Source organism: Paroedura picta, chromosome 16, assembly GCF_049243985.1.
Source record: "Paroedura picta isolate Pp20150507F chromosome 16, Ppicta_v3.0, whole genome shotgun sequence".
In the NCBI taxonomy this organism is placed as follows: Eukaryota; Metazoa; Chordata; class Lepidosauria; order Squamata; family Gekkonidae; genus Paroedura; species Paroedura picta.
This window is the reverse complement of record NC_135384.1, coordinates 27,220,024-27,234,362: the sequence shown is the minus strand read 5'-3', so window position 1 is coordinate 27,234,362 and position 14,339 is coordinate 27,220,024. Positions and strand designations below refer to the sequence as shown.

At 45.1% G+C, this 14,339-nt stretch overlaps 1 protein-coding gene across 7 annotated transcripts in view; it reads right to left on the bottom strand.

Moving 5' to 3' along the window:
* The window catches only part of MED24 (mediator complex subunit 24), a 66,830-nt gene extending 53,532 nt beyond the window's left edge, over positions 1-13,298 (bottom strand). For all 7 annotated transcript variants that reach the window (XM_077312856.1, XM_077312857.1, XM_077312859.1 and 4 more), the window contains exons 1-5: positions 13,182-13,298; positions 7,684-7,825; positions 4,719-4,801; positions 2,689-2,727; positions 653-726 (exon numbers count right to left, since the gene is read on the bottom strand). In XM_077312856.1, coding sequence (XP_077168971.1) covers positions 653-726; positions 2,689-2,727; positions 4,719-4,801; positions 7,684-7,819 — 332 coding nt within the window. In that variant the 5' untranslated portion in view covers positions 7,820-7,825; positions 13,182-13,298. The remainder of the gene's footprint in view (positions 1-652; positions 727-2,688; positions 2,728-4,718; positions 4,802-7,683; positions 7,826-13,181) is intronic.
* Between the last annotated feature and the right edge of the window lie 1,041 nt (positions 13,299-14,339).

Genomic DNA, 14,339 nt, shown 5'->3' with positions numbered 1-14,339 from the left:
GGCCCTGGATTACCCGAATGGGTGGGAATTTTTTAATATATTTTTTTATTTGTTAAACATGTATCGGGTCATAGGCCCATATATGGTCATGTTGACCTGTCCCTTCCCCTCGCAAATGACCAATGACGGGCTTGGAGGGGATGGGGAGGGGAGGAGCCCCAGGTGGGCGTGTCCACAGCTCTGCTTCTCAACCATCTTCTGCATGCTTATGACTCTTCTGGGGTTTCTCAAAGCCTGAAGAACGTTCCAGAGATTTTGCCACGGTAAAAAAGTCAAGAAAGGCTGGCTTAAGGGATAATGTCACTCTTTTATGACCCACTTGTTTTGTATTCCTTTAGCAGAACTCCCGAGATCCAGCAGGTTTGAAATGCATGAAACAAAAGCAGACAAACAGTCTCACTTCACAGAGAAGGTGTGTCTTATACTTGTTAACTAATTCGGAAGGCAAGGTCTTTGTTTATAAAGATACAAGCAGTATCATCTTGCCAGATCGGGCTAAGGAACGCATCATTTAGCATTATTTGCAAGGATGCTAGTGATTGGCCAGCACGAGGGGGTCCGCTGTTGGTCCAAGACGTCCCTTCCTCCACCCAGACGGGCTTCTATTACGCAATGCGCCCACGTTAAGTTAGAGGTTTCACCCATTCCTTACCATAACCGGTCACTGAACATATCCATGATTTCCAGCAGGGACTGGACACAGAGGTCTCGAGAGAAGTCATCGAACTGGACACCAAGAAACAAAGAAAGAAAACAGCTGGTCTCAAAAAAAGGAAGTCCCCAAACACCAACACAATACACAGAGGATGCACTTCATGTGAGAAGCACGTCTGGCATCGCATATATATCCAGTGCAAGACAGGCTGCATTGTAAATCTTGCTCCCTTTTTGAATGGGCTCCGACAGATAACAGCCTGCCGAAAATCGCCCACAGCAACTGCATTTTAAAGCCCCCAGATTCAAATCGACAAGGATCCAACCACCCTCCATGGGCCCTTCCTCTAAATTTAGGGACTCTTCCTCCAATGGAAATGCAGCTTCATTTGGGAGGCGGCTTAGACTGGAGGAAGGCTTCAAACCTGAGCCAGAAGGAGAGGTGGGGGTGTGAATATTTTAATTCATCAATATATACACTTTGCACAGTGATCGCAGATCATAGAATTGAAAGGGACCTCCAGGGTCATCTAGTCCCAACCACAACAGAACGCTGGAAATTCACAACCTCCTGCCCACCCACAGGGACTCCAATTCCACGCCCAGATGTGGTAAAGCAGTGATAGGATCCACACCACGGTGCAGGACAGCTGTAACAATTCCCACAGAGCAATCCTAGGCAGCTTCTCCACCGCCTTCACCTGGAGCAACTGCGAGGGAATGCACCATACATTTCTTAACTGTGATCAGGAGACTGCAGATTCGTGGAAAAGGCCTATCAATGACTACTAGCCATGATGCCTGAGTGGAACCTCCACGTTCAGAGGCACTCATCCTCTGAATGCCAGAGCCAGGAGGCAACATCCAGGGAAGGATGTTGACCTGTTGTTGGCCGTCCCAGGAAACCGGTTGGCCATTGTATGAGACAGGAGGCTGGACTAGATGGACCCCTGGTCTGATCCAGCAGGGCTCTTCTCAGATTCTCAGGAAAAATCCCATGATAACCCCAGGGAGAGCCACTTAACACTAAAGGCACAGTAGTGTTTTCAGAATTCCCTCTCGCAGCTAAAACATAAACCTTTGTCTGCACTGCACATAACACATTTTGGGAAGGCAGCTACTTCAGAAGGTCTCTTCCCAGATTTCCTACGTTGAGAAATGAATTGTCATTTATCTTCCTGGCTTGGGATGGGAGGTGAGTGAGAAATGAGGTCTTTGGAAATCTCCATCTTTGGAAATTTTTAAACAGAGGCTGGAGAGCCGTCTGACGGAGAGGCTGATTCTGCGAAGGTTCAAAACGGTGGCAGGTCAATTTATCAAACCAATATATATTTACGGTCATTCAGACCACAATTAGGTAAAGGTATCCCCTGTGCAAGCACCGAGTCATGTCTGACCCTTGGGGTGACGCCCTCTAGCGTTTTCATGGCAGACTCAATACGGGGTGGTTTGCCAGTGCCTTCCCCAGTCATTACCGTTTACCCCCCAGCAAGCTGGGTACTCATTTTACCGACCTCGGAAGGATGGAAGGCTGAGTCAACCTTGAGCCGGCTGCTGGGATCGAACTCCCAGCCTTATGGGCAAAGCTTTCAGACGGCTGCCTTACCACTCTGCACCACAAGAGGCTCATACAATTCAAATACATGTCATTAAAAACTAAAACAATTTTAAAAAGAGAGAAAACAATAGTAATACTATAAAATGTTTAAAGGTCTGACATCATAGGAACTTTAAGATGTTAGATTCAGTATTTAAAACCTACTGCAAGTTACCAGCGACAATTGGCTCTTTGTACTTTGGAAACGGGATCAGATCGAAATTTTCTGATCCACATACATCGTACGCAATTTCACGGCGGCAGTGCAAAATTTAGCGGTGCAGGGGGTGGCAGGTCGCAGGGGATGAGCAATAGGGTTGTGAGTGTCCTGCACCGTGCGAGGGTTGGCCTAGATGACCCAGGAGGTCCCTTCCAACTCTGTTATTCTACGATTCTAAGATTTAGGTAAGGAAGACAGAGAAACGTGCAAACGCTACCTTGCTAATGGCCATCAGAACAGTAGAATACGACACCATCTGTAAATAAAACCAAAACACAAGAGAGAAAGTTACAACACACAGCTAACATTTAAATGGGGGGGGGGGGAGACCATACACACACACACAGAGACACAAACCCAGCCATTCCAACTGCCGAGGGGGGGCGACAAGGTCACCTAATACCAACTCAGCTTGTTGCTGGGGCAATGGCGTGGCACAAATACAAACCGACATTTTGAGGTGAGGGCATATTTTGCTTCGCATCAACTTTCATAGGAAGCCGCTGCAGAGGAAGCGCTAAAGAGCAACCGAAACGGCCTCTCTCCATGGCAAGATCTTGGGCGCACCTCGCGCAAGCACCTCTCAGCTCCGCTCACCGCGCTGGAAGAGGACGGGGCCGAAATGCCACTCGTCCTCCTCGCTTGGGGAAAGCGTCAGGAAGGGAAATTCAACAGCATCCTCTGCTTGGCAGAAGACAAAACGAGAAGCCCACAATTCTCTTTCGTAACCCCAGACTGCTTAGCAGCGGGACGACTGAACCACCGCAAGCATTCAGGAGCAAGGCAAGCAGGTCTGCTCAGGAGTAAGTGCAATGCTATTGAGCGGGATTGCAGCCTTTGGATCCCGACAAACCTACCGCCAAGTATAACAGACCTTTGCATAAATATTCCCCCTAATAAAATAAACACCCTGACTTGGGTAGGCTAGGCAAATTCTCATCAGATCTCAGAAGCTGGGTTGGCCCCGGCTCGTATTGGGATGGTATTGGGATGGAAAGGCCAGGATTGTGGCCCAGAGGCAGGCAAGGGCAAACCACCCGCAAACACCCCTTGCTTTGAAAACCCTCAGGGTTGCTGTGACTTGGCAGCCAAAATAAATAATCTTTTCTACACGATTCCGCAGATGTGCAGGAAATGGTATCAAGCCCAGAATTCAGCTTTCCAAGAACCACAACTTTTACTTTTTAAAAAAACCTTGATTCCAGCACTAAAGAAATTATCATTGTCCATGATAAGGGTGACCATATTTTTAAAAGCGAAAAGGACGTATTGCAAACAAATTACCCCTATGGCCAATCTCCTTTTAAATACCCCCACTATTTAATTTGCGATCACTGCTGCTAACTGGGAATATTCCTAACCTTCATATTCCGACATTTGCATCTCTTTTAAAAAAGAGGCCCAAGGAGGACCGACTGAGAAAAAATAGGACAAGTTAGTTCCTTCTTTCCTTCTTTCTCTCGCCTTCTTTCTTTCCTGTCTATCTGTCTCTTCATTCATTCATTCATTCATTCATTCATTCATTCATTCATTCATTCATTCATTCATTCATTCATTCATTCATTCATTCATTCATTGTATACCACCCTCCTTCTAAAAAGAGAACATCTGGTAACCCTCCATGATATGCTTGGAAACATGCGGGTGAGGCAGTGGATAGCTTAGGCACCAGAGTGATGTAGGCACGTCCCAGTGATTTAGCATATTCAGAATAAATTATGCAAAACATTATCATCATTGTTATGTATTCGATTTATAAATCCGTCCCTCTCAAGACTTCTCAGGGCGGTGGACATCAGATAAAATGATACAAATTAAAACTATAAAATTCTAAGACAATATACCTGTCCTTCCATGCTTCTCCCACACTGTCCTCCCATTACGGAGGTCAGAATCTAGAGTTACAGGGAGTGTGCGGGGGGGGGGGGGGGGCTCTTAGATGTTCCCGGCGGCCTGGCCTCAACCAAATGCCTGGCAGAAGAGCATAGTTTTGCAGGCCTGGGTTAAGTTCCAACAGAGCCCATGTCTCTTCCAGGAGCTCATCCCACCAGCTCGGGGCAAGGACCAAAAAGGCCCTGATCTATAAGAAACTCACACATTTGTTTCTACAGAGGACATTCAAAAATCACAGGCTCAGACACTGGATTCAATAATCATTTTAAAAGGATATAGCTAAATCCCCTGACTGGGAGGCTTCACTCAACTCACAAGTGTCAAGAAGCAAAGGGCCGACAATGGGATTTGTACCTGGGAGCTGATGGCATATTTCAAGTAAGATAGAAGCAGTGGGTTTGGTGATGGGCCAATCATGGCTTGCTCCAGAAGGGCTTCTGCAATTTAAAAAAAAAAAAGGGGGGGGGTAAGGTGGGAGAGAATTCAGCCTGAGAAATAAGCAGAGATGCTCGTGAAAAATTATGACAAGCACAGGAAGCACACGAAACCCGGGGCATTCCCAGGAATTGCAAGCTCCTTTGCGTTCTCTGACATCGCAAGAGACGTAAATAATTCAAGGCAGAGGGAAAAGCTAGCTCATTGTTCCACCAGGGATCCTGGGTAGGAAATGGACACCAGCGCCCCTCCCCACCCGCTGAATCTGCGGCAATCGATGCACGTGACCTCCGTGTGACCTCTACCGCCGCCGATGAAACGGGACATGCATGCATGTTCTGCTCGGCCTCCTCTTCGTTCCCCGGCAGCAATGTGCTCAACCCCTTCCTCGCGCTCAGGCAAAAGGACAGCCAGGAGAAGGAGGACTCTTTGAAGGCCAGCGCACAGATCTCCCGACAGAACATGTGCCAACCGCTGGCAGGCGCTTCCCGGTGGCAGCTTGCCACTCCACCAGATTTTGGCGAGGGCGACGCATTACTCTTCCTGTGCAGTCAAGCTTTTAATTGACCATTTGGGAAGCTGCAACGGAGTGCAGGGGAATCCTTCAAAACAGCCTCCTGGGTTTGTGGCATTCCTCTGAATTGTCCCCCTTTTTCATGTACACTTAGCTATACAAGGGAGGGGGGAAGAGAAAACTCCATGGTCCTTTGTTCCAAAGACAGATTGTGCACTCTCTCATTGTTTAAATCTAATTAATAATAATAATTATTATTATTATTGTGTATAGCACACTTAAGAGACAAAATTGAAAACAAAAACAACTGCATTCGTTTATTCATTTACTTGATTTATACCTCCCCCCCCCCCGTACTGTGACATCTTGTACACAGAACCAATGGGAAGTGGAAAAGTGCATTAGGGGAGGGGGCCCAAATCTATAAACATTCTTGGGATCCTTTGTCCCATTGTCTTTGTCAATTTCTCCCTGTTCTGTGATGGACTTCCACTGACACCTGCTCCTGTATGCTCCTTCTAATAAACCAACTTTGATCAAGAACCTGATGCTTGGGACTTTTTTGGCTCAGGAGGTAAACTTCGGGATACACAATTCCTGGGTCGTGACACTTGAGACTTTTAAGGGGACCTAGATCCCTTTAAATGACTCAAACGATCTCACAACTTGGAGAGGAGAATGCATTTAAAGGGATCTGCTTCACTATTTGTCTTTTTCTGCAATACTGTGTTTGGATGACCGGGAATTCTCCAGGAATTATGACTGACTTTCAGATTACAGGGATCAGGTTCTCTGGAGAAAACAGGGACTTTGTAGGTTGGACTCCAGGGCATCACATCTTCCCTCCACCCACAAGCTCCAGAAATTTCCCAACCCAGAGTCAGAACCCCTAGACTCTGGGGGGCAAATCATGGTTTCAAGCATGAAGTCTGAACCAAACTAGCAAGCAGCTCAATGCGCCCCAAAACCTTCCAAAACGGAACAGTCTCATCCAAGGATTGGACACACAACCCCCAGCCCTCCCCATGAGGCACCTCAGTTTAATCACCTCCTTGAATGTATCATTATTGTTATTGTTATTATTTATTAAATTTCTATACTAACCTCCCCAAATGTCTCAGAAAGTAACCGGAATCTGGAGAAATATGGACTAGAACAAGGCCTACATAATCTCCTCTAGCCTAGTGCTAAAGGAAAAGCAATACAAAATTTCCCACCCTTGAGATAACCATTTTTTAAAATCTGGCCAAAGTACAAAGACAGAAGAGGGAAATGACAGGAATCTATTTTAATTAGCAAGGGCCAATTTTAGCCAGTGGAGCTAAAAAAAGGGGGGGGGCTTCTTTTTTTCTTTTTTAATCATTTTGGTTCTGCTGTGGCAGCCCAATAAGAATCTACAAGGAAAATCCTTCGGAGGGATTACTTTTGCTAATTCGCAAGTGCTTTTAAAAAGATATCCATTATGCCGTTTTTGAATAGGAACGTTTACTTAATGTGTAACTATTAATTAGGAGATTAGTCATCTATCTTCCTTTTCACCCAGGGCTCTAAATTTTTTGACAGCCCTCCTAATGACCCATGGCAGAGGTGTTTCCATTGCTTTATCCACCCCCCCCCAAAAAAAAAAAACCCTAAAAACAGGGAGGGGCAAGCCAGCATGTGCATCTTTCCAAGGTGCGACTGGTTAAAAGCAAGCTGGCACACACCACATGACTGTTCCCTGCCAACTGTGCACTTTACTTTGCGGTCAATCCCCGCAAATGACACAGCCAAGCTTGTGTCACAATTTTCCTTGCAAATTCCCAACACACACTTTGAGAAGACGAGAATACAAATGAAACAGGACCAGTTCCTAGTCACCAAATAACAGACAGTAATGCTCGATGAAATAACCCAGGGAGGGAAAAACAGGCATAGATTATTCATCCATAAATTTCCAAGCCATCTTTCTGAAGTCTACTAGCTTAAGATTTTAAGAACGCAGAATATAAAACAACACCGTACGTTCAGAATATGTACTGCATGATGCTCTGTATAGCCTACTTCAGCTAATTCCATTTTGCAGCAGGAAGGCCAAGGCATTAACTACCAACTTCTGGTTCACAGATGCAGGGCACCTGCTGACCCCATTTCGGATGCCTGCCAAGTGGTTTTAGAACATAAGCAAGGCTAGGTAGGGTTTCATCCCGCAACGCTGCTGCTTGGTTGCACAGATTTTTTAAACCGCACCAGTTGCCGCCACTACAGCTCAAGGGCCTACGCTGTGGAAGAAGAAGAAACAGGAGGAGGAAGAGAAAGAGTTGTTTTTTTTACAATCACCTTCCTTTCCCAAAACAGGCACCCTGTGAGGCCGATAGAGCTCTGACAGACCTGCTAAATTCAGGATATCCCATGTCGTCCCCTTGGGGAAGAATTTCTTCATGTTTATGGCCCACTGGTAATCGCTCCACCGCTCCTTCCATGCCTGGAGGATGGCCTGTTTGAGATTGACCACCTTCATCATCATTCTCTCCTGGAAGACAGAGAAATTAAAAAACGGCAGGGCAAGACCCGTCAATCTTCCAACACTCCCATAGGTTTATTGTTAAACAGACAGGTAACTCTTTCGAGCAGTCACGGACTTCAGAATCCCCCTCTTCTTTCTGGGAGATTTATTTAGGAACGAAATACATTTATACCCTACTTCTCTCCTCGGTGGGAGCGCAAAGTGGCTTACAACACTCACCCTTCTCCATTTCTACCTGTGAGGTAGGTAAGGCTGAGAGAGTGAGTCACCTGCCCAAGGTCACTCAGCAAGCTTCCATGGCAGAGGGTGGATTCGCACCTGGGTCTCCCAGAGTCAAACAACTACATCACTTTCTCTGTTCTGCTCATTTGTTTTGCAGCTGCCCAAGGATTTGCAAGTCCTGACCTGAACAGGCCCAGGCTAGCCTGATATCAGATCTTAGAAGCTAACCAGAGATGACCCTGGCCAGTATTTGGATGGGAAATCACAGAGGGAAACCAGGGTTGCTACACAAAGGCAGCCAATGGGAAACCACATCTGGACATCTCCTGCCTTGCAAACCCCATGGGTTTACATCTACCGGGTCCTCCAGAACTGGCCCCGATCCAAGATGGCCAATGGGAACATCTGAAACGAGCCAGTATCAAGGACCGGACAACTCTTAGTTATGGTTTTAAGTGTTTTAACAATTAATGTGATATTATAGTATTTTAACGAGATTCATTCTTAACATAAATTGTATTTTTGTATCGTGAATTACTATGTTGTACACCGCCCTGAGTTGACTGGAAGGGCAGTAAATAAATTCTATTATTAATTACTGTTATTATTAACAATAATATTAGTAAATCAGCTGTGACGTGATGCAAAAAACAAGATCAAGGATTGCAACTAGGGAGGGCAAACTTTAAACTAGAAGGACTCATTCACCACCTATATTCTACTTTAAACGTTTGTTTTCTGAAGCGTCTGTTTCTCTGACCATCCCAGGCTCATCTGCGCCTGCAGAAAATGCACTCTTCAAGGTTCATTCAATGTTACTGTTAACTCAGTGATAACCAACAGCTCAGGAGACACCTGTGGCTCTCTCGAGCGCTGTTCCCCAATCTGGCTCCTGCCTCCAGGTTCCAGGAAAGCATTGCCCTGTGTAGAACATGTCATTGGCAGGCGATTCTCATCTTGAAACCAGTGCCAGTGCTGTGAGCTTCCCTGGGGTACAAGGCCTCAGGCCAAGGATGAAAGCGCATGCAGCTCTATGGGTGGATGAGAATTGCCTATGTGGCTCTCCATGCTCCGTGGGATGAGTACCCCTGCATTAACTGTCTGTGCGCAAGGCCCACAATGGGATCGTGTGAATTGAACTGATTTTTCTTCCGAAGAACCTGTAGCAGAGATGATAATATATAAGAAAGAGCATGTGGGCTAGGCTAGCTTGTTCAGTCTTTAAAGGCTAACAATTGAGAGAGCGTACAGGGCTCTTTAAAACCAGATTTCTGCCTGGGTGAAGCCCACCTCGCCGTCTTCCGCAATCTGCCACATCCTGGAGGAGCATTTGGCTAACAGCAAGCTGCCTCCTCCGAGGAGCAACACCTGACACGCAAAAGAGGAGAGAGAGCCAAGTCCCACTCCTACCCGTCAGCCCCGCACAGTTTCTATCCCCCCTGCTCAAAATTGTGCTTGACAGCCAGGCAGCAGGACGCTGGCCCAATTAGAGCGGAAAGAGGACAGACTCTCTCTCACACGGCGATGCTCCGGACTACATAGATCTGCTTTTCAGGAGTATAGGGGCAAAAGAAAGACATAGAAAAAATCTGCATCTTTATTTCACCATCTAAAGACATTACATTAAAAACAAATGAATTTATCTTTATTTTTTTCACGCTATTCACGGTCCATCTTTCTCACAAGAGCTCAAGGCGGATTATGCGTAGCGAGGAAGTACAACAGACAGAACAGGATGCTCAACAACCAACAGGCGCATCAGGATTTTTGAAGTCTGGGACCCCCAGAAAGAACTGAAAAACAGCGTAAGCATTACATGGTCATGCCGACCCACTCCCCTTCCCAAAATGGCCAAAGATGGGCCTGGGAGGGGAGGGGCCTTGGGTGGAAATGTCCACAGTTCTGCTTCCCAACCCTATTCTGCACGATTGGGCCACTTCTGGGGTTTCTCAAAGCCTGAAGAATGTGTCAGGGGGTTCTCAATGGTAAAAAAGTTGAGAAAGGCAGCCTTAATCATTAATCCAAGGACGTTTATAGCACCGTTTTGTAGAGTGCAGCCTTGGTACCTGTGCAGAAAAGCCCTCTTGATTGGTTCTGTTTGTGGAAAGCCAATAGAATAGGTGCTTTCCTGAGCTTCTCAGGCTAAAGGCTCCACAAGGTGGGAGCTTGGCAGATAGAGAGTTGTAATGTTTTGACAGGTAATTCTCCCTAGGAATTATGAGGGAGTGCGTAAGGATGTTTTGTCAGTTTGCAAATGATCAAAATGAATCAAATGATCCCAAATGAATCAAAACTGGTTTAATAAAGCAGTTCTTTAAGAGATTCCAAAAATATTCTTTTAACATTTAACAAACCCACAATCTGCCTAGCCCACATGTCCATTCTTGCCTATTATTAGCTCTGCTATAGGCTCTTCTGAAGAAAAATCAGTTATGTTCACTTGATACTGTGTTGGTCTTGCGAGCAGATGGTTAATGTGGTAGTACTCGTTCCACAGCTCACAGAGAACCCCAATGGCAATCAGCATCAACCACGCCTGGCACGAAGCCTGTAGCTCAAGGAGGTTCACAGCTCTGTCAGCTGTTTCAGGATGAAAAGGCAAGGACCTTACCTGCTTTCCCAAAACACAGAGCAGGAGCTGTGCTCAGGAGCACCACAGATATCTCCTGAGCTATTGATTATCACTGAATTAACAGTAACATTGAGCAAACACTAAGGGATTTTCTGCAGGCGCAAATGATTCTCAGTTGGGCAGGGAAACCTGAAAACCAAAGCTGAAATTCACATTTCTGTGTCTCCTCTCTCCTAATCACCAGCAAAAAATGCATGGGTTGTGGTCACATAGCATTGGTGGAGGATTCTGTTGAGACAGATGAGTGGACAACCACTCAGCAGTATATCTGCATGGGCACGCAAACATTAGTGCCAACAACTATTTACTGATTTAGTTTTGGATTTATATACCGCTGTTCTCAAGGAGACTCGTGGAGGTTCACAATAAAACAATATTGTTTGCCCTGGAAGTTAAACAATTAAATTATTTATTAGTTATTTACATTGTTCATAATCGGCCTTTCTCCCGGGGATTCAAGGAGGATTATGCAGAGAGAGTTGGTACAAATGACAAAAATCAGATATTCAACAACCAATGCATTAGGATTTTCATAGTCTGGAACCACCAGAAATAACTGAAGCATAGCATTCAGAGAGGAATCCTTTCCCAGAATTTATATCTATATGGTGGAGATATATCGACGATATTTTCATAATATGGAAAGGCAGTTGTACTCATTTGCAATAATTTCATAGCTGGCTTGAAATTCAGGATAGTACAATAAATCTGAAATAAGTTTCAGTGAACATCAAATTAATTTTCCGGATAGCATAATAAACTTCTGATCTTGCTCAGCTAATCGCTGTATGCATTTTAAAAAAAAACATTCTCCACTGTAAAATAATAGAATTGCTGTGGAAAGTTCCAGCATTACGTGACTGTTCTGGTCAGCATTTACTTCATTTACTTTCATTGTCTTGCTTCATCATCAATGTATAGTTTATCTAGCTTACATTGTATATTACCTAAAGCGTATCTACTTTTGAAATCAATTTTGATCCTGACTTTTTAATACTATTTTAATAACTTTTATTAAGACGTCTTTCTATTATCGGTATTAAATATAAAATTATGCTTTTTATAGATTCTCCCTGATGAAGCCAGCATGATGAAACATGGAGGGACACTGCATAATAAACCAGTAATCTATCACCCAGCATTTTTTCCTTTTTGTTCTATTGACATAGCATAAGTATTCACATGACACATAAACCAGGCTTTCTCAACCAGGGTTTCAAGAAAGGGGCTTCTCGATGGCCCTGGAAGGGATTCCTGAGTGAGTGGGAGTTAATTAAGTTTTTATATATTCTTTAAATGTGTTAAACATTTATGGGGAGATATGACCATATATGGTCATCCCCCCCTCCCCAAATGGCCGATGATGGGCCTGGAGGGGGCGGGAAGCAGAGGGGCCCTGGGTGGGTATGCACACAGCTATGCTTCTTAATCATATTCTGCCCAATTGCACCACTTCTGGGGTTTCTCAAAGCCTAAAGAATATTTCAGGGGTTTCTCAACCTTAAAGAGGTTGACAGCAACTATATTAAGCACAGCAGAAGTTATATACACAGAATGCAACTTACAATAAAAGATACAAACCAGTATATTTCATAGTCTGTAATATTTTATCCAAGCAAGTTTGCAAAACCATTTTGTACAGTACAACTAGTCCATAAGGCAAGGATGAAGAGAAAGGAGGGCACCCAAGAGGGTTTCAGGATTTTTGCTTATATTCCTTACTGCTATCCCTCCCAACCCACTGCGCTATCAGTATGTGTTAATTTAACGTTGTTCATATTCTTTTATTGTTCTACTATGTTGCTCTTATCACTGTATTATTGTTAAACTGAGTAATCTGTACTGTTTCGGTTTTATGTGAACTGCCTTGAGCCTTCAGGGAGGGCGGTATATAAATATAGCAAATAAATAAACAAATAAATAACTGTTAAATAATTCTTTAAAAATTTAAAGTGTATTTTTACTATTGTGCTAGGGCCAGGCCAGGCAGAAAACTGAACTGCTAACCTCTTATTTCACCTTCGCCACTTACAGGGTCTTAACGTCTCGCCAACTGAACAATAGAAAAGCCAAGGTTCTCCACTGCTGGGCTGTGCCTAGGGCATCATCAGGTTTATATATTTTATATTCATTCAATTTAAAGACCGCCCTTCACTGTGACTCTCAGGGCGGTGTACGTAGAACCGGTAAAGCTGGAAGCATGCATCTTATTTATTTATTTGCTTGTTTGCTTATTTATTTATCCATTGCGTCAAACTGTTTGCTAACAGTGTAGAAACAGATCAAGTCCAACAGAAAAGTCAGGATATCAACATCAACAGTGTAATTGACCAGCCCCTGCCCTATGCCAGCCCCAGCCCAGGGGGGAGCAGGACAAAGGAGGGGGGGCGAGAGGGGCGTCCAGGAAGAAAAAGAGGAGGTTCGACAGGGGCAGGCGCCCAGCCCGCGGCTCCTGGGTCCCTTTCGGGGCCCCCCAAAAGAGGGGCGCCCAGGCTGCAAGACACTTACCGACTCCAGCAACACACTTCCTTTAGTCCCTGGCCTCCGCCATGTTGGCACCAAGCAAAGACCTTCGCGCGGATTGGCTGGGAACAATGTTGTGCTCGCGGGGGCCGCTGGGAGTTGTAGTTCTGCCCGGGTTGAGAGAGGTTGCTTTGCGGCGTTCGTTTACAGCGGGGTGGCCAAACTGGGGCTCTCCCCGGCAGAGGCTCATGGGAATTGTAGTCCATGGACGTCTGGAGGGCTACTGTTTGCCCCGTAAATTAACATTACATAGGGTGAAAAAGATCATAAGATAAAATCTGACATGCCTGCATGGGAGGCGTTGGGAGAGAAAAGCTCCACCTGTTGAACGTGTGCCTGTTAAAAGGGGCGACTCCACCGGATGAATGGGTGCCTGTTACAGGGGAAACTCCACCTGTTGGATAGATGCCTGTTACCAAGCAGCTGCAATTGAGATATTGATTGGAGCTAGGTCAGGAGAAAGAGAGAGAGATTCAAAGCGTCTTCTTGGTAAATTAAGGAACAGGCTTTGCCGGTCGCGTAAAACCATAAAAAACCCATGCTTGGATTTTATTTTATTTGGGTGTCTACAGGTAGTTTCTTGGGCTGAGGGGAGAACCAAGGACGCCTAACTGGAGTTGGGGGTCCCAGAAGTGCCTGGGCAATCATTCTGCTTTTTAATATATATATATATTATAATGTTTATTTATTTATTGTTTTTAATACACAGAAAGGACAGAAAAATGATTAGGTGTTGAAGGTTCTGTTGTCGTCGGTGTCCTGATTCATGTTGTCAACAGCACCCCCCCCCTTTTAAAAATAAAAAGGCCCTAAAATATCAGTGTAAAACTGTAGTGTTGCAATATGGGTTCTCTGAAATCCCAGCTTGCATTAGAAAAGTCAGTCTCCAGTTCTGTTCCTCACATTGATATATGAAAAAGTAAACCACCTGGAGGCTGGCCACTGTAGTGGGACCTGTGGGGGCAGTCTGGTATTTTGCATCTGCAGAAGCACATCAAGGGTCAGGAAAGGTGGCAACTCCTGACAATATACCTTTAAGCAATCTGCTAGAGCCAACCCTGCAGGATTTGTGATGACAAGATTGCTCTAACTCTTCACACCTGAGTGGTATTACAGCCATCTGGCCCTCGTTAGCTTGGGTGC